The sequence below is a fragment of the Ascaphus truei genome, chromosome 17 (genome assembly GCF_040206685.1).
Source record: "Ascaphus truei isolate aAscTru1 chromosome 17, aAscTru1.hap1, whole genome shotgun sequence".
Lineage (NCBI taxonomy): Eukaryota > Metazoa > Chordata > Amphibia > Anura > Ascaphidae > Ascaphus > Ascaphus truei.
Genome location: NC_134499.1, coordinates 26,847,213 through 26,870,393, shown reverse-complemented (window position 1 = coordinate 26,870,393; position 23,181 = coordinate 26,847,213). Strand labels below are relative to the sequence as shown.

The 23,181-nt window shown below is 45.4% G+C and overlaps 1 protein-coding gene across 4 annotated transcripts in view; it reads left to right on the top strand.

Annotated features, from left to right (window-relative positions):
* The window catches only part of CAMK1 (calcium/calmodulin dependent protein kinase I), a 94,701-nt gene extending 74,881 nt beyond the window's left edge, over positions 1–19,820 (top strand). For 2 of the 4 annotated variants that reach the window (XM_075574385.1, XM_075574386.1), the window contains exons 4-12: positions 52–126; positions 1,003–1,141; positions 1,358–1,484; positions 1,771–1,846; positions 2,417–2,529; positions 3,983–4,061; positions 6,745–6,832; positions 7,935–8,067; positions 14,110–19,820. In XM_075574385.1, coding sequence (XP_075430500.1) covers positions 52–126; positions 1,003–1,141; positions 1,358–1,484; positions 1,771–1,846; positions 2,417–2,529; positions 3,983–4,061; positions 6,745–6,832; positions 7,935–8,067; positions 14,110–14,213 — 934 coding nt within the window. In that variant the 3' untranslated portion in view covers positions 14,214–19,820. Of the gene's footprint in view, positions 1–51; positions 127–1,002; positions 1,142–1,357; positions 1,485–1,770; positions 1,847–2,416; positions 2,530–3,982; positions 4,062–6,744; positions 6,833–7,934; positions 8,068–9,638; positions 9,703–12,809; positions 13,889–14,109 lie in introns of those variants that run through there. The other 2 variants (XR_012788593.1, XM_075574387.1) reach the window with 2 other exon arrangements.
* The last annotated feature ends 3,361 nt before the right edge of the window (positions 19,821–23,181 follow it).

Below are 23,181 nucleotides of genomic sequence, written 5' to 3'. Positions count from 1 at the left end.
TTTGTACATGGCGGGACTGAACCTTTAACAGAATGTCCCTTCTCTCCCAAGGATCAAGCATGCGAACATCGTGTCATTGGAGGACATATACGAGAGCCGAAGCCACCTGTACCTCATCATGCAGCTGTAAGTTAAGCCTGGAACGGACTGTATCCTCAGCCCCTTCCTAAATGTTATGTGATTATCTGTGTGCTGTCTGCCGCTGCCCCCTGCTGGTAATGACCTCTCGCTGCTTGCAAGAATTTGCATTCGCTCCCACACCCCAGCACAGGACAGGATGGCTAAGGACCTGACCATCCCCATTCAAAGGCACTTTGGGAGGTTGGTGATCACATTAACCCCTTTACTGCCAGAGCGGGAAGTAACGCATTGCAGCCTCGTTGACTAGGCTCCTTCCGTCGCCGGATTGTGCGACTTTGCTGTTGGTTTCGGCTAAATAAACTCCAAAATCTGTGTGTTCTGTCCGGCGACTCAAAGATCCTCCGTAGTCTGATCCGCCCCGATCGTGACAGACCAGGTAAGGCCCTGTAACACAGGAGGGGGGAGGGACAGAGAGAGGGGGTCTATTTGGCTCCTGAACGGAGGTAAGGGGGCCCTTGTACACTTCTCTAGTGTATATGTATGTATGTGAGTCATTTTTTATATAGCGCCAGCAATGCACATAGCGCTTCACAGTTTTAACAAGGAGTTAACATGGCAACACCAATTAGCAATGATTGTTAACCCGTTCATAATAAGTAAATGGCTTCTTTTTCCAATGTGTTTATTCGAGCGTTATCACCCACCTGAAGTGCCGCATGTAATGGGGTTTTCCCAGTGTCCTCTGCCAGAGTGCGCTCTATATGCACTGCTGTTGTGTGCATGTTTACCCATTGTACCTGATAACGCTGTTCCTTTCTGCGTGGTTAACCCCTTGGCGGAGAATCTCAAAGCGGGTCAATTGATACTTCAGACAGCTCTCGCGGCCTCTTACAACCTCCTCCTTCCCTCCCCTTGTCGCAGGGTGTCAGGGGGCGAGCTCTTTGACCGGATCGTGGAGAAAGGTTTCTACACGGAGAAGGATGCCAGCCAACTCATCAAGCAGATCCTGGATGCTGTGAAGTACCTGCATGATATGGGCATTGTGCACAGGGACTTAAAGGTGAGATTAAGTGAGAGGCATTGGCGACTCTGCCAGTTTCCCAACATCCCAGCCTCGGCCAGATGTAAGATCTGTATTCATGGCTTCCTAGCACTTCAGGATTACTTTTGTGTCCACGCCAAGCATGGTTAACGTCTAATGCTATATTTGCTTATTATGCTTCAGGTAGATGGGTTCCAGACTTCTCATACCTTTCCATTTCTTGTCTTGCCTCAGCCTGAGAACCTGCTTTATTACAGCCTGGATGAAGACTCCAAAATCATGATCAGCGATTTTGGACTGTCCAAAATTGAAGGATCTGGAAGCGTGATGTCAACAGCCTGCGGGACCCCTGGTTATGTTGGTAAGTAGTGCGGATGTAATGGGGTTTATATTGAGATTCCGGGATTGAATTCCCATGCCAGACAAGTCACACTCAGTCTCTGGGTTTTAGACACTAATTGTAGATTATAAGCTCTTGGGGGCAGTAATTTATTGGGCTTGGAAAGTTCTATGTGCAACCTTGATCACACTGCAGTGCTGTGTAAGTTAAGCTATTTTATAAACCCATAGGAATATTTGTATTACAGAGAGCACTTTTATCAGAAAACCACACGTCCTGTTTTCTTTATTATTCTTTTATCATATAGCTCCAGAGGTTCTGGCTCAGAAGCCATACAGCAAAGCTGTGGACTGCTGGTCTATCGGAGTCATTGCGTACATATTGTAAGTAGCAGGGTTCTTTGTGATACAATAGGAGCAGAAAGTATCATTGCATGATATCACAGTTATTGCTTTGTGGAACAAGCCCTCTATCTCATGGTCACTTTCACTGTAACATTGTTGCATAGTTCCCACTATGCTTATGATATGAGATACTGGGCAGTGACACAGTACAATAGGGGTGCTCCATTACAGTCCTCAAGACCCCCGCATTAGGTCAGTTTTTCAGGATATCCCTGCTTCAGCACAGGTGGCTCAATCAGTTGAGCCACCTGTGCTGAAGCAGGGATATCATGAATACCTGACCTGTGGGGGGGGGGGGGGGGGGCTTGAGGATTGGAGTTGAGAACCCCTGCAGTATAAGGATATAAGAAGCAGAAGTTAACTCAAGAGGTTAAAATAAACATTCCACACCCACAGATAATTTATTGGGCGTGGGATAAGATGGGGCCAACATGTTCTGACTTTTGGGACCACACAGAGGGGCTGTTGGCATTTAGGAAGGGTGGGGGATCATCTTTAAGCTAAGATCACCCTTATCCTTATTGTTTGTCCTCTCTTGCTGCACTTCAGACTGTGTGGTTACCCTCCGTTCTACGATGAAAATGATGCCAAGCTCTTTGAGCAGATCCTGAAAGCAGAATACGAGTTTGACTCCCCGTACTGGGACGACATTTCCGACTCAGGTATCTGAGTGTTCCTCACATCGAGTAGATACTGTGGGCCACCTCCTTCACATTCTACACACTCTTGGTATCCATAACAGAACTCTACCCATCGTACTTTCAGTCACTCGTTTGCTAACACCTCCACTGTAGGGTGTACCCCTAGTGTCTGTTCTGTGACCTCTTTTCTGTCTATACGTTCTCTGTAGGTGACCTTATCACATCGTTTGGGTTCAAATATCACCTCTGTGCTGATGACACATTTACCTTTCAACCCCTGACCTTACACCTCCTGTCCAGACAAAAGTCTCTGAATGTCTCTCCACTATGTCATCCTGGATGGCCCTCCGTCAGCTCAAACTTATCATGTCGAAGACGGAGCTCCTCATACTTCCTCCCAAGCCTGGCCCTACTGCCCCCTTCTACGTTACTGTTGTAAGCCCTGCTATACACCCAATATCACAAGCACACTGCCTACGTGTCACTTTTGTCTCCTCCCTCACATTCCCCTTCCACATTTTACCATTTTTAAGATACACCCTTTCTTCTGTCGCTCTACTGCGAAAACACAAGCCCCCAGGCTCTCCAGTCTTGAATATTGTAACCTTCTACTGTCCGGTCTTCCTGCCTCTTGCTAGAATCACTTTACTCTCTCTTGAATCTGTCTCCACTTCTCTCCCTCTCTTGCATTCCTATTAAATCCCGTACCAGTTACAGAATTCTCCTCTGCCCCTCCTTACATCTCACCCTAATTTCTCGCTATACACCTGCCCGACTCTTGCGTTCTGCTCAAGGATGTCTTCTGTCTACCCCCTTTTGTATCTAAAGCCCTCTCCCACTTTAAATCTTTCTAACTCACTTCCCCACACCTCTGGAATGCCCTTCCCCTCAATATCCATCTAGCACCCTCTCTATCCACCTTTCTTAAAACACACCTCTTTAACGAAGCATGTAGGTAGGTAGCTCCACTGCCTCTTTTTATACATCTCATACATCTCATACACGCTTACCATAACACCCTCCTTCTGCCTCTGTAAGTTATCCTTACTTACAGTACCCCTTAGATTGGAAGCTCTTCGGGGCAGAGAATCCTTTTCCTATTGTTACTTTTATGTCTGAAGTGCTTCTTCCCAATTATGTGTTTTATTATTAATATGTCACGTGTATTACTTCTCTCAAGCACTATGTACATGGATGGCGCCATATAAATAATGATATATATATACATACATGTCATCGTGACATACGACAAAATAAGTCATACAAGGCTTTCTTTGCCATCCCCAACATAAGATATATTTGATAGATTTAGACCTGAAATCCGCATTATGGAAAACACCGCAACTGCCTTGAAGAACACTTTTCATTAGGACATAATATAGACTGCTATTGATGTATACTATACTTCACAATAGTAAACATGCAGCAAAGAATGTTGCAATGACCGAGTCCTAACCATTACTTCAATTCCCAGCTAAAGATTTCATCCAGAATTTGATGGAGAAGGATCCCAACAAGCGCTACACATGTGACCAAGCCCTGCAGCACCCATGGTGAGTTAATCCAGCCTGGGAACGGAGATAGAGACCAGATCCATGCCCTATTTATCTGCTTGCATTGCAGATATTCATCACAGTGTGTGCATTACAAGGAGAAAGTGTGTGAGCAGGCTGTGCAAGGAGAAAGTGTGTACGCATGCTGTGCAAGGAGAAAGTGTGTGAGCAGGCTGTGCAAGGAGAAAGTGTGTACGCATGCTGTGCAAGGAGAAAGTGTGGGAGCATGCTGTGCAAGGAGAAAGTGTGGGAGCAGGCTGTGCAAGGAGAAAGTGTGTACGCATGCTGTGCAAGGAGAAAGTGTGTGAGCAGGCTGTGCAAGGAGAAAGTGTGTGAGCAGGCTGTGCAAGGAGAAAGTGTGTAAACATGCTGTGTAAGGAGAAAGTGTGTGAGCAGGCTGTGCAAGGAGTAAGTGTGGGAGCATGCTGTGCAAGGAGAAAGTGTGTAAGCATGCTGTGCAAGGAGTAAGTGTGTGAGTATGCTGTGCGAGGAGTAAGTGTGTAAGCATGCTGTGCAAGGAGAAAGTGTGTATGCATGCTGCACAAAGAGTATGTATGTAAGCATGCTGTCCGAAGGAGTAAGTGTGTAAGCATGTTGTGCAAGGAGTAAGTGTGCAAGCATGCTGTGCAAGGAGTAAGTATGTACACATGCTGTGCAAGGAGTAAGTGTGTACGCATGTTGTGCAAGGAGTAAGCATGCTGCGCAAGGAGTAAGCGTGCAAGCATACCGTGCAAGGAGTAAGCGTGTATGCATGTTGTGCAAGGAGTAAGTGTGCAAGCATGCTGTGCGAGGGAGTAAGAGTGTACGCATGCTGTGCAAGGAGTAAGTGTGCAAGCATGCTGTGCGAAGGAGTAAGTGTGTACGCATGCTGTGCAAGGAGTAAGTGTGTACGCATGCTGTGCAGGGAGTAAAAGTGTAGACATGCTGTGCAAGGAGTAAGTGTGTATGCATGTTGTGCAAGGAGTAAGCATGCTGTGCAAGGAGGAAGGCCCAGGCAATGGTGCCTTCCCCGCGCGGAGGTGTGCGGAGGCTGTGATGAAGCGGGTGCTTTCCCTGGCCATGGTGGAAGGGCCGTAGGGGGGCGTTCCTATGGGCGTGCCTAGGGGCGTCACGGAGAGCAGGTTCGCCCTCATTGGGCGAACCGCTCGCGTGACCGGCCTGTCGTGCCAAGAAATTAGTTTGAACCGATTTCTTGCTCAACGCGAGCCCCCTCCCGCACCGCATGCCACATGGACAAGAACACTGCCTGAAGGCAGTCTGATCGGCCGCATGGTCTGCAGTACCATGGCCCCAGCCTTAGTGTGTGAGCATACTGTGTAATGGGTAAGTGTGTAAGCATGCTGTACAAGGAGTAAGTGTGTAAGCATGCTGTACAAGGAGTAAGTGTGAGAGCAGGCTGTACAAGGAGTAAGTGTGTAAGCATGCTGTACAAGGAGTAAGTGTGTAAGCATGCTGTACAAGGAGTAAGTGTGAGAGCAGGCTGTACAAGGAGTAAGTGTGTGAGCAGGCTGTACAAGGAGTAAGTGTGAGAGCAGGCTGTACAAGGAGTAAGTGTGAGCAGGCTGTCCGAAGGAGTAAGTGTGTGAGCAGGCTGTACAAGGAGTAAGTGTGTGAGCATGCTGTGTAATGAGTAAGTGTGTAAGCATGCTGTACAAGGAGTAAGTGTGAGAGCAGGCTGTACAAGGAGTAAGTGTGTAAGCATGCTGTACAAGGAGTAAGTGTGTAAGCATGCTGTACAAGGAGTAAGTGTGAGAGCAGGCTGTACAAGGAGTAAGTGTGAGAGCAGGCTGTACAAGGAGTAAGTGTGAGAGCAGGCTGTACAAGGAGTAAGTGTGTGAGCATGCTGTGTAATGAGTAAGTGTGTAAGCATGCTGTACAAGGAGTAAGTGTGAGAGCAGGCTGTACAAGGAGTAAGTGTGAGAGCAGGCTGTACAAGGAGTAAGTGTGAGAGCAGGCTGTACAAGGAGTAAGTGTGAGAGCAGACTGTACAAGGAGTAAGTGTGTGAGCATGTTGTGCAAGGAGTAAGTGTGTACGCATGTTGTGCAAGGAGGAAGCGTGTAAGCATGCTCTACGAAGGAGTAAGTGTGCAAGTCATGCATTCCAAGTCCTTTGTAATTCACAATCTGGCAAATAGCTTTTGACTTACAGTAATTGAAAAATGAGGGAAAGGATCTGACTTGTATCTGAAACATGTTTAAAGGGGCCGTTGAATTTCTTCGGGGAGCTCTGCATGGGAAAGTGTTTGTCAATCAAGTGTTTTCTTTCCCCTTATCCCACCCCGTCCTTATCAGGGAACCTATAAAGATAAGGGGAGGTAGGGGAGGTGGTTGTACAAGCGCTTGCTGATCCGCACAGTGACATCACACTGTGACATCACACACAAAAGGGGGCAGCCAGAGGAAATCTAAACCTCCCAAGTCTCACTTTAAATGTCACATTAAACATACTTATAGGTGTCAGATTTGGGTAAATAAAAGGTATCAGTCACCCAGATGAGACGCCTTCCACACGTCACTGGAATTGGTTCACTTTGGTCCTAGGCGGGATTGCAACATTGCTTTTATTATAAAAAGAAGTGGGGGGTCCAACACTTCAGTATATACTAAAAAACCAACAGGATGGCTGCCTGACTAGTCAGTGACCTTTTGGTATAAATGTGCTTCTTTTCCCGCTGTCCCCCAGGATTGCAGGGGACACGGCTCTGGATAAGAATATTCATGAATCCGTCAGCGAACAGATCAGAAAGAATTTTGCCAAAAGCAGATGGAAGGTGAGTTTCCTACGGACTGTTATTCAACCCATCCGTTCTGGGGGTACCTCCAATGTATTGTTACATAGTTAAATATTTACATAGTTACATAGTAGTTGAGGTTGAAAAAAGACATGCGTCTGTCCAGTTATGCAACCTAGGCTAAATGTAGACAACAGATACTTTATCCTATATCCGTACTTACAGTATTTTGATCCAGAGGAAGGCAAACACAAAACCCCAGTGACACATCATCTAAAGATATCTCATAAGGGGAAAAATACATTCCATCCTGACTCCAAGAATTGGCAATCAGATTACTCCCTGCATCAACATCCGTCCCATGTTTACTTATTTGTTGTGCAGATCTACACAATGGAGCTAAGCTTTAGCACACTTCAGCTGCCACTTATGTGGATTGGAGTAAAGGCTAAAACTTTGCACCTTTTGGGGATCCGGGTTTAAGGAGCGAGATGCTGCTGTCCAATCTCACATTTTGGTTGATCAATAGCTACAATGAGGCGTTTTTATGACACTGTTCATATGTGGCTTGCACTGTATTGCATGTATCTGTTGTATTTATGTGCATATACTGTATATGGTATATGTGTTTGATGCATGTATCTGGTATATATGTGTGCATGTGGCATGTATGTATTGTGTACAGTTTGTGACGTGGCGTTGGGTGTGTCCGCCCCCCCAGCCAAACATTTGCCAGCCAGCCCCGGTTAAAACTGCTTTGACTGTGAACTTTCTAATCGGACCTATTTTTGCCTTGTGGGACATTCTTGCTGCTCACAGATGTAACCAGTAGGAGGCGCTGTGGTTATACAATGTCTATTATTGTCATTCTGTATTTAATCATAATTGGCTCGTAGATACGAAGACATTGAAAAGCTTTCCGTGGGTTGGTGATCTTTTTAATAATAAAACACACAAGGAACTCTCAACACATCTCACAATTTTTGCCACATAAACAAGATGTGTACTGTAGGTGTTATAGGTTTTAGCTTGGTAAATATTTGACCAATTAAACACTGTCTGCTAACTAGATATTGCATATAACAGTTGTTGCATGGGTGACCCGCGTCATGCCCTGTGTATTGTACTCTTTTCCATGCAGCAAGCCTTCAATGCCACAGCTGTGGTACGTCACATGCGCAGACTGCATCTCGGAACCAGCCAAGAAGGCCCCGGACAGACGACTCCTACCAGCCCGTGTCATGGGAACCTCCTGGTCCCTGGGGACAACCACGGTGAGTTACCCACAAATACACACAACAAGACACACAGGGATAAGCGAGTGTTTGCAAATATCAACTAACAGCCCCACAGCTATAGGAATATGGGAAGGACCGAGAAGGGTTTATACCACTGCTGCAGATATCTCTACCAGTTTCATCAAAACTTTAGATCAGTTTGCCCATGTCTAGTAAGCGGTGCTATTTCCTAAGATGCCTTTCAGAGCTGGAAGACGCCCTACCGCCCATTCAAGTGAGGTGTCATGGAAAAGCACCACTTAGTAAATATGTGCCTTGATCTCCTAGAAAAGAGGTCTCCGCCGTGTCATGTTCTGCGTAAGCCAATCTCTGCTAAGACATTCACTCATTATTTAGTTCTGCAGTCTCTTGATCACGACGATTTTCCAGCAGCTTCTTCTAATGTAAACTAAGGAAACCAAAAGCACCTACAGAAAATCCGAGGTCTCAGAAAGGGCTCCAGAAGTGTAAAGGAGAATGTTTGCCAAACTTTCCACATTTCACCCTGTACTTTAGGGGAATGGGATAGTGGGGGTGAACCCCCACAACAGCTCTAAAGACCAGTATATGGTATAATGGTGCTACCATCGGGGGTAAATAATGATAGCGAACTTGTGGAGAAAAGAACCCCAATAACGAGAGTGCTCAAAGGTATTCAGCTCAGAAACACCTCAAAACAAGAACAGGAGGTGTCACAAATCCCTTCAAGAGAGAAACATTTGATGCTTGGTATGGGCTGATGTATGAATTAAAATACATTTATATTGTGAGCTATGCGCAGAAAATCAAATGAGTTGTCTCACAAAATCTATATGTGTCTAAGTACTATTTATTCTCTATTAGATTCTAACAATAACGCCTTAATAGAGTGGCAAATTAAAATGAAATAAGCCCTCTGCAGAGAAGGTATCGAAAGCTAGCAATGTAAGGATAAGTTCCAACAAGTACTGGTAAATAATAGCCTAATAATCGTCAGAATAGGTGCCTAAAGCAGTGGTACTGAGGTGAGGGGAAAATAAACTGCTTAAATTCATTCAATTATTGTATGTAGGGAGCCGAATATTAGAGAGGCTTCAGAGTACTTCTGAGCTTCCTAATGTATAGTATTGGCTCGGCTGAGTTGCAGTGAGAGAACACACTCTCCCAGTGCATGGACCCGCTGCTGACAGGCTAGTGTGAAAGCGCCTGAGCTGAACTGGTCACTTAGTTGATAAAGTCGTCTCTTTAAATCTCTTTATGGAATGAAAGCAGACACTGCAGTATATACATTGTACACCGAGGATAGCCAGAGTAGCGACCTTACCGAAACAACAACCTAATGAGGGAATGGCATCCCATACTAAGTCGCTCTATGAGACTCTGGTTGTTAGATCTGTTCAGTGTCCATGAGATAGACACACAATACCTGTGGGATGCGCCGCAATTAACACACAAGTGGCAGCCTGCATCAGTAATTGATAAGGTTGTATTTACAAAATATGTATGTAACATTGGGCAGAGGGATAGCCTCATTTAGACTCTCCCGATGTCCCTACGGGTGTAATCACTAGTACCGCGTCTATTTCTAGATGCTGTATGATACGTAGGACCGGAGAAAGGGATTGCCCGAATGTAGGCTCACACGATGTCCTGGTAAGACGACTTTGAGTAGTATGTTTAAATGATTATGAATACTTCATTCGGACTGTCCCTAAGTTCTATTCCAAATTGGAACCGAGTCAGCAAGATATGGATATTTGTAAGCAGGCATGTCTAAGTTGAGTATATTCACATAGTATAGGTTCCCTGATACATGCGTCGGAGTCTTGTGGGTTAAAAACGACTTTCTGCTAGGTATGACCCGGACAGAGGGATAGCCTAATTAGGGCTCTCATGGTGTCCCTACGGGTGCAACCAATATTTTCCTATATATTTGGAGTTTCATAAACGGACAAAGGGACAGCCTGATTTTGGCTCTCACAGTGTCCTTTAAAATCCAATTAATTGTTATTATACTTCATCGATTGTGGATACTTCAGTACTTTGAAGCAGAGTGAGCGCCAAATGCTGCGATCACATAGCTTCATAAATTGAGCTGCTATTCAGATGCCGAAGTCGGCGTGAGCTGCCTGATGCAGCTTACTGCAAAAAGGTGTCTCTGCAGGGTGAGTTAGGGTGGATGGCATATTTAGGCATAAAGACATAGCCAATTGTAATAGCCAGTGCCCAATAGCGCTCCCAAACTACTCCAAATTTTTTAAATAACAGCAATGTCTTAAAAGAACATTGCTACACGAATGGAGGTTAAAAACGGGTGTGGTCCGACCATGGTCACAGATCGTTCACTGGTGACATCATCACATCATCTGCCAACGTACGTTTCGCTCTATTGCTTTGTCAAGGCTGGAACCCCTGTTCTTGTTTTGAGGTGTTTCTGAGCAGAATACTTACCTTTGAGTGCTCTCGTTATTGGGGTTCTTTTCTCCACAAGTTTGCCCACATTTCACCCTGAACTGCATAATCAAGGGGCATTGGATCTTTCACCGTGGTGTCATCCTTCAAATAACCTACCGTATGAATCTTCTTAATGTGTTTGTGCTCATCCAACCGGGTATATGAATTGCGTTTTTGGAAAACCCAGTCTTCTTGGCTACTGTTCCATTGTGCTGTTTCTGAATGCAGCCAGAGTGGGAGCAGATGTCATATTCTTGAACTTTAAGAAAACCTTTGACAAGGTTCCACAGCAGAGCTTAATGGCAAGAGTCAAGAGCCTCAGACGTGGAGGTAACCTAGAGAGCTAGACAGCAAGCTGGCTTCCCATAGAGAAGCAAACAGAGGGTATCACCTGTGGTATGCAGCCTAGGAGCAAGGGAGTTCAATTCTTTGGTGCCTCACATGTGGAGAATAAGCTAGTAGTGAACCTACACACATAGTGGACTGACACAATAGGGAGTGTAATTAAGCGCTGAACTCAAACGTAGAGCATATAAATTAAGACTTAACGAGATCGAGTGTATGAGATCTGAACTCAGAGCAGACTGCAAATGTTCTACCTGTAAATGGCTATGACCTGAGGTATGGCTAATGCAACCATTTAGAAGCACATAAGTAAAGAGATGGACATCACCAGCTCATGTGTAAGGGTATGCGATAGAATCCCAGTCTGCAAAATCAAAGGAAACAGGTAGTTTGATTCTTTCTTCCACATGATGATTCCCTCTGTATTTCTAGACTAACTCAAATACTGCTTCTTACCATTCTGATGTCCTCCCCCCCATGCAGAGCCCTCGGTCTAATGCCTGTAGTATTTAGTGCATTTATTTAATCTAATTATTTTATTGCTTGTAGGTTGTATCTAAACTGTATTACTCAACTCTGAAAGGAACAAGGCAGTGTTCTGGCATGTATGTATGTGTAACTGGGCATGTAAAACATACAATTGTAACAGTGGTCTATCTCCTCCTTAACTGACCACGTTTAGTTATGGTTTCCACCATGTAGAATTGGCTTCACATATCTGAAGAGACCAATGTGAAGTATAGTAACACATTATTCCACCTTTGTTGCACTTAAAGCACAAATCTTGCATGACACAACTCTACATACATACACACAAACACACACACATTCTTCTACCATCATGACCCACACCATGTCTTGCTTTTTCATGTCCATATAAGTTGTTAGTGGACACGTATTCCATGTCCCTATTCAACATGTAGTGAAGCTGCCAGTCAGTTACACTCTGTATTCCATTCAAATGGATGGACTTAACCCTTCACTGACACAGGAAAGGGGTTTGCAGTATATTAGATGGGACCATAGTTGGATGAATCAATAAATACAGATTTAACATGTCAAATAGAAGTAGATAGAGTCTGAGAGATTTCTGAGTCGAAATACCCAACCCAGACAGGCCGTGCTTCCCAATCGAATATTGCCCATGGTGTGATGGTGATGTCGGCATCAAATCTTTACCGACAGATAAATGTATACTGGATGTTCCAGCAGTTCTGTTTGGTTGACGGTTTGTTCTGGATTATTTCTCGAAGAAGTACTGACCTTCTGCAGGGGTGCCTCGTCTCGTGTTGGCATATTAAATATTTAACCGCTTTGCTGCCAGAAGTGTACCCCCCACCCTGCTGGCAGCAAAAGAGTTGAAGGAGGACTAACCAATGGGGGTTTAACTTGGGCACGTCTGGTCCACTTCACCCTGTCGCTGCCACGGGCACCAGAATTACATTGTTGGCAGCAAAAGAGTTAATCAGTCTCTGACTGGAAAATAAGACCATTCTAATTGGAAAGTAAAGCTAGAACGTTTCAATATACCAGATGACCTGCGGCTAGCTCTTGCGAGGGATATATTACTATTTTTTTTTGACATCCATAGTCTGTGTGTGATGGAGAGCCACCATTCTTCTACCCATGACACCTAACAAAAACAAAGCAAAGGGAAATACTCTTACAGGCTATGCTTAAGTTTAATACAATGACAAGTGGGTCCAAACTTATAAGGCATATCCTGGCTTTTGGCATGAATATGCAGATGTTATACAAGGTCAGAGCGAAGGTCCCCACCTAAGGGAGTATCTGCTTCACTTGCTTCCAATACATTCCTAGACAAGGAGAGGGAAATACGCGTATACCCCGGGGTTGCTTTTGCTTTACAATAAGTGAATACATAACACAGAAATGATTCGTTCTGCTTACTCAGCTGCTGTCCTGATCTAACCTTGACCAATGCAGTTTCCCTTCTTCAGCTTTCCGTGCAGTCATTACAAACGCCGTTCCATGTTACATGCCCACGACGACTCCGACATCCCCATCAAGTCAACACCGATGCAGTCATTTGTAATCGAAATAGATTCAAACACTATGAATCTTTCCTTCTATTTTTCACATGAAGAAGGAAAAGAACTATACAACTGATCAAATGATTTCTCAAACAGCCACGTCTCCAGCCATCACATGTGGCCTTAATAAACCATAATAAATTTGGTGTGCAGCCAATTTCTCTGATTCACCCCAGCCAAGCTCACAATAACTACACTCTACACCAACTTCTTTGCTCTGCTTTTTCTCGGCAAATAATCCTTAAAAATGCACACACTTTACTTCTTTTTTGGCCCTAACTTCTCACTCTGGTCCCGATTCAGCATGCTGTGAAGATGTCTTCCTCAAGTTGGGGTCGGAGATCTGATTCATATTCGTTGGAATGGGGTTGAACTCCTTACCACCACCAAGCCTGGTCTTCACAGCAGATTGAATAAGCCTGCTCTTTGCATTTCTTTTTTTAATATAATTTGTTTGTGCGTTGCAGCTTTCAGGTTTTGTTTTATATCTTACTTGAAAGCTTGAAATGTACAGCTGGAACCCTACCATTTCCTGTCGTCTGGTTCCAATTTCCTGCCTGCAACAATAGCCGTCACCATCACAAACATTCAAAAGGCCAGATGACAGTAGTTGGCTGAATCTTGAATTAATCCTGTCTGAATATTGGAGTACTAGATGTCCCTCCACAACAATGGGCCAACCACATTACACACTACACTAGTCATTTTCAACTGGGGTTCCGCACCCCTCAGGAGTTCCATGGCCGCCAGGGGGGGAGAGCTGAGACAACTCTCCCAGCTGTCCACTCCCGGCAGTGCGGTGGCACCTCACGTAGCAGTGACCTGGTGGCTCCCGAGCTCAGCAGCAGCCACGTGGTCACTGCTATCCTTCCTCTTCCTGTGGGCGCCGGAAGTCACGTTCAACTTCCAGCTGACAGGAAGGATTTTTGCCGCGCACCATGTGTGTGTGTGTGTGTGTGTATGGGTGTAAGAGAGAGGGGGAGAGTGTGTGCTTGTGTGTGTGTGAGGGGAGGAGAGACTCGACGGGGGGGGGGGGGGGGGCGAGAGTTAAGGGGAGAGGATTGGGGCTGCCCAGAATTTAACTATCTAATTCTGGGGTTCCTTAATCCAAAAATGGTTGAAAACCACTGCAGTACACACTGCACAGGCTTCCAGCCATCAGTCATTCCCTGCATATTGCTATTGTGTTGCTCTCCTTTCTTTACAGGACCCCATTCTGAGAGCTGTCAAGACTGCTGTTCCCAGAAAGCTCCTGAAAACAACTCGTTGGCTTACAACCCCCACCACTGCCCCCAATCAAACAGGGTCTAAGGCCTGCCAATGTGCTTCTGGAATACGGTGACACTGGAAAGAGCAGGCCGCAGCACTGGGCGTGGATCTGGGCTCGCTGCCTGCGGAAGGCAGACCTTCAAGCAAGGGCAGGCCATAACTATAAAACCATGGGGGGGGGGGGGGGAGGGAGTGGGGAAAAGAGAGGGACAGAGAGAAGGAAAATCAGGCCTTCGTTTAAAAAAAAAATATATATATGTATATATATACGGAGAGAAAAATGAAAACAGGCCTGAACAAAAGAGAAAAGTTTACAGACGGGTAAAGGGCCATTATTATTGTTTATTTGTGACATGTTGCCTGCTCATTGTATGATGTGTGGGGGAGGGAGTGTTTAACTTTTCTGTATTAAGGCGAAGACTTGCGTTTTTGAAGGCTCTTGCTGCTGTTTTATTTGGCTTCCAAGCCACAGGCTGCACGGGAGAAAAATTCACGGTGCTGGCTACGGCGCTGGCGAGCTCATCACACCTTGTGCATGTGGCTCCCACCAAGAAAGGACTCCACAGAATTGAAACCTTGGGGAGACCTTAACCAGCACCAGGCAGAGAGTAACACCATTGTTTTAATAGGAAAACCTTGAAGGTAGCCTGTGAACGGAGGGCTCCACTGAATGTGATGAGTCGATGTTGATGCCAAGTGGTACTTGTTCTTCCAGTCTTCAGAAGAATTCCCAGGTTGGGGACACGGTGCAATTATTGCAATGCATTTAGTATGGGAGTGGCGAAACAAAGGAATGCGTGAATATCAAATATTCCACGTTCCGCTATCGCCGAACGCCCCGCAAGGCATGATCATTATTGGTAGATTTTTTTTTGGAGAAGTGTATTGTTTTGTGTTAGTGGTGACAATGCAAAATGTTCTCTCTCTCGCTTTGGGAATTGGGATAACCCAAGTTTAATCACATGGTGACATTCATTTACTAGGTTAACCAGCCAGCCTAAAACAGTTGAGCTTGGAGGATAGGTAAATATCTCCTGTGAATCTATTCCACTGAAGGCCAATGGCGATAAACCTATACGAATCCCAGGTGTCATCAATGACAAGACAATGTGAGAGGGGACGAGGGAGCATCTCGCCCAGCAGTGATTGGGAAATATGGAGACCAACACATTTTATCATAAGCAAAATGGACATTGTGACCGAGTAGAAAAGGACAATCATTTACTAAGGGCGCATTTGTGGGTAGATTAGCCTTCAACTCATTGCAAGTCCAGCTGGTATCAAATTGGTTAAACAGTGTACAACGTATTGTACATTTCATGCCACTAATTAATTAGACATGGGTCATTAATATTCCCTAGAATGCGATATACGTTTACTAGTTAGCTGTTCAAATGGATGGCTGTTAACGATCCCTAATGGCTTTCATAAATTGGGGAAACCACCCCATTGTTTCCATTATGTAGCAAGATTATTCCCTAAAAATACTGGCAACTGAAGGGTGGAAACCTCAATTTGTGGAATTCATCAAAGTTTGCCAGCTGGCTAACGGCCAACTGCAGATGTAACACCTACATACAGTAACCAGTCCTTCAGCACAGAAATCAGATACATTCTATACCCTGCAGCATTGCAAGGGAGGAGATACGGTGACTTATCTGCTGGTGAACATACAGTATGAGCCAGTACCTAATGACAGAGATGTCTGATCTTCTCAAAGGAAGCCCCTGGGGCAGTGCAAGGGTTGAGTACTAGAGAAGGAGACTGATATCTGGTTGATTATCACAGTTAAGGTTAAAGCTGCAGTTCAGTCTTTTTTTTTTTTAATTTATTTTTTTACTTCAATAGTTTCATGTGTGCAATCTCTAATTACCTAAAGAACTGTATAGCTGCCGGTCAATTCGTTCTCCATGTATTGATAGACGAAATTTGGTGACATAATTAGAGCTAGCATATGTTTTTCTTCTGCTTCTTTCTCTCAGTGGAAGCTCATGAATATTCATGAGCACTCCTGCACTGACATGTGCTAGAGGGAGGGCAGGGCTGACAAAGGGGTGTGCCAGGGCTTGTGACAGGACATGAAGGGGCAGTGCCTTAGCAAATGGCTGTTAAAATAGAATACAAGAAAATTGGTCTTTCAAAGTTGTTTTTTTAAAAACAGAAAATGCTAAAAGTATTTTTTCTTACTACAGAACCGATTTATTAAAAAAAACACACATGAAGGATATTGACTGAACTGCAGCTTTAAGTTAGTGTCTGGTTGTTTTGTTTATTGCATACTATTAATTTAATATTGAGAAATAATTCCACTGATTAGCAAATTGCAGGTAAACTAAGGATACAGAGAGATTAATGGCAGGAAACTTGGATTGTGCAATGTATTGCAACAATGACTGATAAGCCTTGTGGGAAACTTGCAGAATGTTTCGAAGCAGGACATTTCAGAACGTGTCAGTTTGACAGACAAAATAATGTTCTTTGGTTTACTCCACCTATAATATTACTACGGGTATACACAGATCTAGCAGCGGGTACAGTGTCCTGCAGTAAGTGCATAAACTTCACGCTTCCTTTGCTATGCAGAAGGAAGAATAGATGTATTTCTTCCACAAAACTAAAGGGCTAGCCTTTCGCGCTGCTATCTGCATATAAATCATGTGATGTCACACACAAGCAAAAGAAAACAGTTCTGTATCCAGGTTTCAATACTAATATTTCCGACAAGCTGCCCGCCGTGCAAAGCATTGATCGTTTCTACATCACCAATGGGATTTAGAAAAAGACCATGGGAGTTATTTGTCAAAGTGATGAAGGTGGTACGAATGTAAAGGGACTTCGACACCTCAAAACTTTAGAACACAACAGCACAATCCTCTCTGGCTGTAATAGCCTTTCCATTATCCTTGAGGCCGCGGTTTGAGAAACAAGCAGAAACTTCCGTGCCTGTTTATTGTACGAGTTGTATGGGATGGGGTCCTTGGTAGAGTGTAGGTGGTAGAGTGTAGTTCTTATCTTCCATACATCAATCCACTAGGAAACCAGGCAACCATGATTAGGCTAGTGTGGCGCAGTCCTGAATTTGATCGCCTACGTAGAAGCACGGTGAGAGCTTTGGTTCTGCGGCGTTGAGAAGATGCACAAAGTTGTAGACTAAAGTTTATTAGTGTATCCTATATGGGGACAACGTTGCTAATCAAATCAGTAGCAACAAAGACTAATGCATAACTTATATATTTAATATGCTGGGGCAAAGACCACTTTGTTTTAAAATGTTTAAAGAGAGAAAGTTGTTGGTAAATAAAGGGCAGAGATGACAACTTCTAGTAGCTGAGAGGGGCAGGATTTGTGGTTCCGATGCCGTTTTAATGTAAAAGAACGGATTTGTAGCAGTGATATTCAATTTGAAGAATATGAAACCCTGATGCTAACAATCAGCGAAGACCCCAAATCAGTGAAAATCCATGAGATTTGATGTATGGTGCGATGCTGAAAAATAACCTTCCTGTATTAATTGTCAAATTGCATTGCTAAGTCCCCTGGCAGCCAATGGGTTCGGGCTGGTCATTAACCGCTTGCTAATGACAGGGCTTAACCTTATGATGCACCAGTGGAAGTGTCGGGTTGTCAGTTTGCTCAGATATTGAGTTGCTTATTTGTAAAGAGGGAGGGGCGAACACGCGAGCAAAACTGACGCACGGTGCTCAGCTTATGTCTGGCCTCCCTCTATGTAAAAAGCAGAACGACAGCAACTGTCTGGGGTGCCAGGGGATAGCACCTATACATGAGCTGCGGGAATAGCTCGTGGTAATATCACTGGTTCGAATCCCAATGTCGGCTCCTTGTGACCTTGGGCGCGTCACTTTATCTCCTGTGCCTCAGACGCCAACATTAGATTGTAAACTCATCTGGGCTCATTGTGCCTGCAAAGATTAATGTACAACTCTGTGTACACTGGCAGTGCTGTGCTAGCAAAATCCTTGTTAGTCAAGGGAACCCACAAAAGGGTCTTCCTGTCAGTGTGCCAAGTACTGGTACTGATTGGAGCGCAGGAAGATGTCCCGTGTCTATATTTGATTCTTCTATAAAAAAAAAACAATCTATGGTGTTTTGGGATCTAAATCTACTGCACAGCATTATAGGAAGGGACAAGGAGACTTCTGGCATTGTGTCACCTCTTTACTTAATCCCGTCACTGGTGTGGGTTAGCTAAAAATAGGAAAATTGGTGAAAAGGGCTTCATTCTTGCATTGCTATTTTTCCATCGAACTAATGACTTCTGACATCCCTCTCTCCACGGTCTCGTTGTTATTCTTTTAGGAAATGTCACTGTGGATGAGCGTCATTTTACCGCTTGATATAGGTGATCTGGCTTGGTTGTCTATGATTTTAATGTCAAGTGATGTAGTATATGGAGGTTTTGTACATGTATTTAATTTTTCTTCGCTGATTAGTGTTCCCCCGGCTGACACAGTGTAACAGGGCTAATTCTAGATTCAGCTTTGAAGAATGGTAAAGCCATAAAGACTTGTAGATGCTCTTCCATTTTCCTAACTCTCCGTACTAACACTGCTAAATACAGTACACTGCTGCATATCTGCCTACTACTTTCTTTTTTTAATAGAATACTACCATGCCCTTAGTTTCTAACCTGGACACATTCTGTAATGGGTTACATTGTGTTCCGAAGTCTTGCAGCAGGACACCATGCAGCGGACAGTTAGGGGGGGTTTGCTTTATTGATCTGAGAAAGTGCAAATGAACAACTTTTACATTTCTGAATGGTCCATGAAGACACTGGCCTAGTTATGTCTCTGCCCCAAATAGAACAAGTATGGACCATGTGGATCTAGGTTATAAACCAGCAGTTTGGGGTTTCGTGATTCCTGACCTTTATTATCTCTTATTGCCTTCTGTGCTTTGCTGCGGGACCCCTCTGGCAGCCATGGGGTTAAAAATCCCAGTGGGAAATGGTTTAGAGCAGGGGTGGCCAACTGCAGTCCTCAGGGGCCACCAACAGGCCAGGTTTCCAGGATATCCCTGCTTCAGCACAGGTGGCTCCATTAGTGACCGAGCCACGGATTAAGCTGCCTGTGCTGAAGCAGGGATATCCTGGAAACCTGACCTGTTGGTGGCCCTTGATGGCTGCAGTTGGCCACCCCGATCTATGGGTGTTCCAGAGACCAGCAATGACCCATTCAGTTTAATACCTGCATGAACTTCGGGATACATTCCTCAATACTTTTGTTCTCTTCTATCCTTAAGTTGGAGTTTAAAACTCTCTTTGACATAACCGACAAAGGGTCTGGGCCGCAGAATAATTTTGAGAAGCTGGAGTATCTTCTGGGCCCAGTTATCGACGTCTCCCGACTGCGTAAACGTCCCACTACTTTCATTTAGATAAAATTCTCTGCTACATCTGGTGGTTTTCCTGCATCCGTCTTGCTCCCGTTTTGCAGCCGGCAGATTTTGATAAAAGCCTCTTCCCGGTGTGACTCCCAAAACTGTACACAGACATGCAGGTTTCACAGGCCCGGACAAGCTGTCTTCATGACAATTACAACCTGGTTAATTATCTTTAATTAGATGATCTCGTAAAAAAAAAAAAAAAACTTCCCTTCCGATTCCTCTCCATAAGCGAACTTGGAGCGTCGGTCACTCGACACTTTCCCCAATTGAAAATCCACCTTAACTTTAAAAAAAAAAAATAAGTTAACAAATTCTATTGCATGTGTACAATAAATAAAAATACCACTTGTGAGCACAGTCACGTCTCAGGCTGAGGCCCCACTGCGGTCGGCTGCACGCGCGCCGCATGCGTGCCGGCGGCACGCGCACTGCATGCGTGCCGGCCGCCAGCCCCTTACCTGATAGTGTTTGTCCCCACTGCCTCCTTCGGACAGGGCTGACTGCGTGCTGTGACGCGGTTTCCTGACGGAGCTACCAGCTCCTTGTATTTTGCGGCGCTGACGCATCACATGATGCACGAGTCAGCCAATGAGGGGAGGAGGAAGGAGCTACGGGAGGGAGGCGGCTTGGGAGAGAAGTCTGTGAGACAGCCGTGCATGGCTCTCCCTCCCCTTCCCGTGCGTGGCTCTCCCTCCCATGCATGGCTCTCCCTCCCCCTCCCGTGCGTGCGTGCGTGGTTACAAAGCTCAGACGAAAAGTTTGTGGTCTCAAATTGTGAGATAGTCTTGCCCCATGCCGTGCATGTTCTCGCTCTGTACACACATGGCCGCGCCCCCCTCACCCCCTCGTCATTGCCCCCGACCCATTTGGCAACACCCCCCCCAGTGCGCATCACAGTTCACTGCAGACCGCAAATCGCGGTGCAGTGAGTTGCACGCGCCGCCGGCAAGCAAGGCAGCCGTGCGGACGCGTGCAGCGGGGCCTCAGACAGGTCTGCAGTGTCTTTCCCCATTATCACTTAGCACACAGTGCTTCCGCTGCAGCCAGGGATTCTGGGTAATGACATGCAAATGAGCACACCGTGTCACTCTTTACTTCTTATCCATTTTAACATGGACCCCTGTAAGGATATGCCTGCCGCATTACACAGCTTTCCAGCACAGCATGGGGTAAAGAAGTGCAGAGCCAGTAACCCTGCTCACACGTGTCTAATTAGAATTCTCCATAGCGAGTGCTTACCATGTCCAATAATACGGGTTTGGCTCCCGCTGGAGTAGGCGCTGCTGCTGGTCTCGGCGGGCATTGCAGGCTCATCAGACTGGGCGTAGTATCATATCCCGTGTTCTGAGATTGGGGAGGGGGGGTTCCCGTCCGTTTACATCCTGCCTGGCTCTATCCTGGTGGTTCACATTTGAGCATGTTTAATGAGGATTTTGTTAACAAACTAAAAAAAAAAAAAAAAAGATATTTCTACTTTATTGCTTGTTCTTGTATTAAAGGGAATGTTTAAGGCGTTCTGATTTTGCGTTCTTTGTATTTGTATATACATGTATAAATATATAAACAAGTTTTGATGGTTTTTCTGGAGCTGGTGTCTGTTGTCTTTTTTTTTTTGTTGCAGGTTAAAGGTTAACATTCTACAAACTTAACCCCTTTGCTCCCAGACAGCCTGCAGTAATTAAAGATGACTAATTCTGTTGTACAGGCATACCCCGCATTAACGTACGCAATGGGACCGGAGCATGTATGTAAAGCGAAAATGTACTTAAAGTGAAACTCTACCTATTTCCCACTTATTGATGCATGTACTGTACTGCAATCGTCATATACGTGCAAAACTGATGTAAATAACGCATGTGTAACAGGCTCTATAGTCTCCCCGCTTGCGCACAGCTTTGGTGCAGGTAGGGAGCCGGTATTGCTGTTCAGGACGTGCTGACAGGCGCATGCGTGAGCTGCCGTTTGGCTATTGAGCGATATGTACTTAAAGTGAGTGTCCTTAAACCGGGGTATGCCTGTATGCATCTAATGTTTGAGAGCAACGGTTGCAGGCCTCTCTGGATAATGGGGATGGCCTGAGCTTAAATCGGCAATCCAAGTGCGATTCTTTCGGCAATCGTTTTGTTAAACATATGATTGAAGCAGGGGGTCTCCGGAGCTAAACCCAGTTAATTTTCACCTCAGGAGCCCACTGCTTCCGGAGATAACTCCGTAGGGGGGGTTGCCGGTAGCCAATCTGCTTGGCTATCGGGGTTTCATGTAATGGCGGCGTTTCAAAGCGATGTGAGCCAATAACAAGCAGTGACATCAGGTTCGGCTTCCGATTGGCCCGCGCAACGCGGAAGCTTTATATTTTACTGAGAAAGACATACAGTCCATAGTCGGTGCAACAGGAACAGTTCACAGGCATAAACTATAATATCCTATTAATCCCCTTGAAAAACTGAGCGATTGATCTTGATCCTGGGAGTATAATGATAATCCTTGTATTGCTGCTCAAATATAGTGAGCTAGGATAGTAACAATTAGTATATTGATTAACCTATGACTCATAAAATAGTGGCCGCCAACATGACAGACTTAAATCATAAAGTGGGATTTATGGAGTACTGGGGAGGCACAACCACCCGAAGGTAAAGTGCCCCCTTTTCACCACCATACTCAGATAAGGCCACTTAGGACATATAGGTTATACAGTCTATCACAAGCAGGAAAACTCCACAGGAAACTCACTTTTGGTAGAGATGGAGGCCAAAGTAGGCACACAGGAGCTCATTTGGTGCGTGCATCCAGCTTGATTGAAGATTGATAGCAGGGAAAAACACCTCGAACGATGGAAAAGCAGAGCACTGCGGTGGGGTGTAGTGCGGAAGAAAACGGCACACCAATAATAAAAACTAATTTATTGAGTGACTGCATGAGACATCCAAAAAACAGGAACAACTAACCACTCTGACGCGTTTCGGGCTAAGCACTTTGTCAAAGATACCGGTGCCTGCCTTGGAGGCAAGTCTCTCTGACAGCAACTGGTCCCCGGAGCTGAAATCAACAAGGCTTCAGCTCTCGTCAGGGCACGGCGGTCGCCTTTGGCCCCGCGCCTACAGGGGGCCCCCGCGCTCCCTCCACCTGTCGGCCCGACAAGAGGGGGCAGTTGGAGGAGGGAGCACGGGGACTCTGGACCTGCAGCGCCGCTTCTCACCCTGAAGTGTAAGTGTGTTCTTTTTTTTTTTTGTCGAGGGGGAAGGGGGGTCTTACCTTCTCCGGAGCGGCCCTCCTCATGTGACGTCGCATTGCCATGGCAATATGACGCCACATGACACCGTGACATCATGATGCCGCAACGCTGCTGAGGAGGGTCGCTCTTCAAGGTAAGTACCCTTAACATTTTCCACGGGAGGGGTATTCCTGCCAGCGTGCCGCCTTGGGCCTTGCAAAGCCTCTCGTTTGGAAACTACTTGGTTGAGTAGGAGCTAAATTCCCCTACTCAAATAACCATTTCTCAGTACATGTGCCCTGTTTTGCAGCAGAGAGACTATGGTTATTAGTCCCCTTGGTTTGCTGATTGCAGTGGCGAACTCAGTCTTGCTAATGCAGTGGGCAGTCC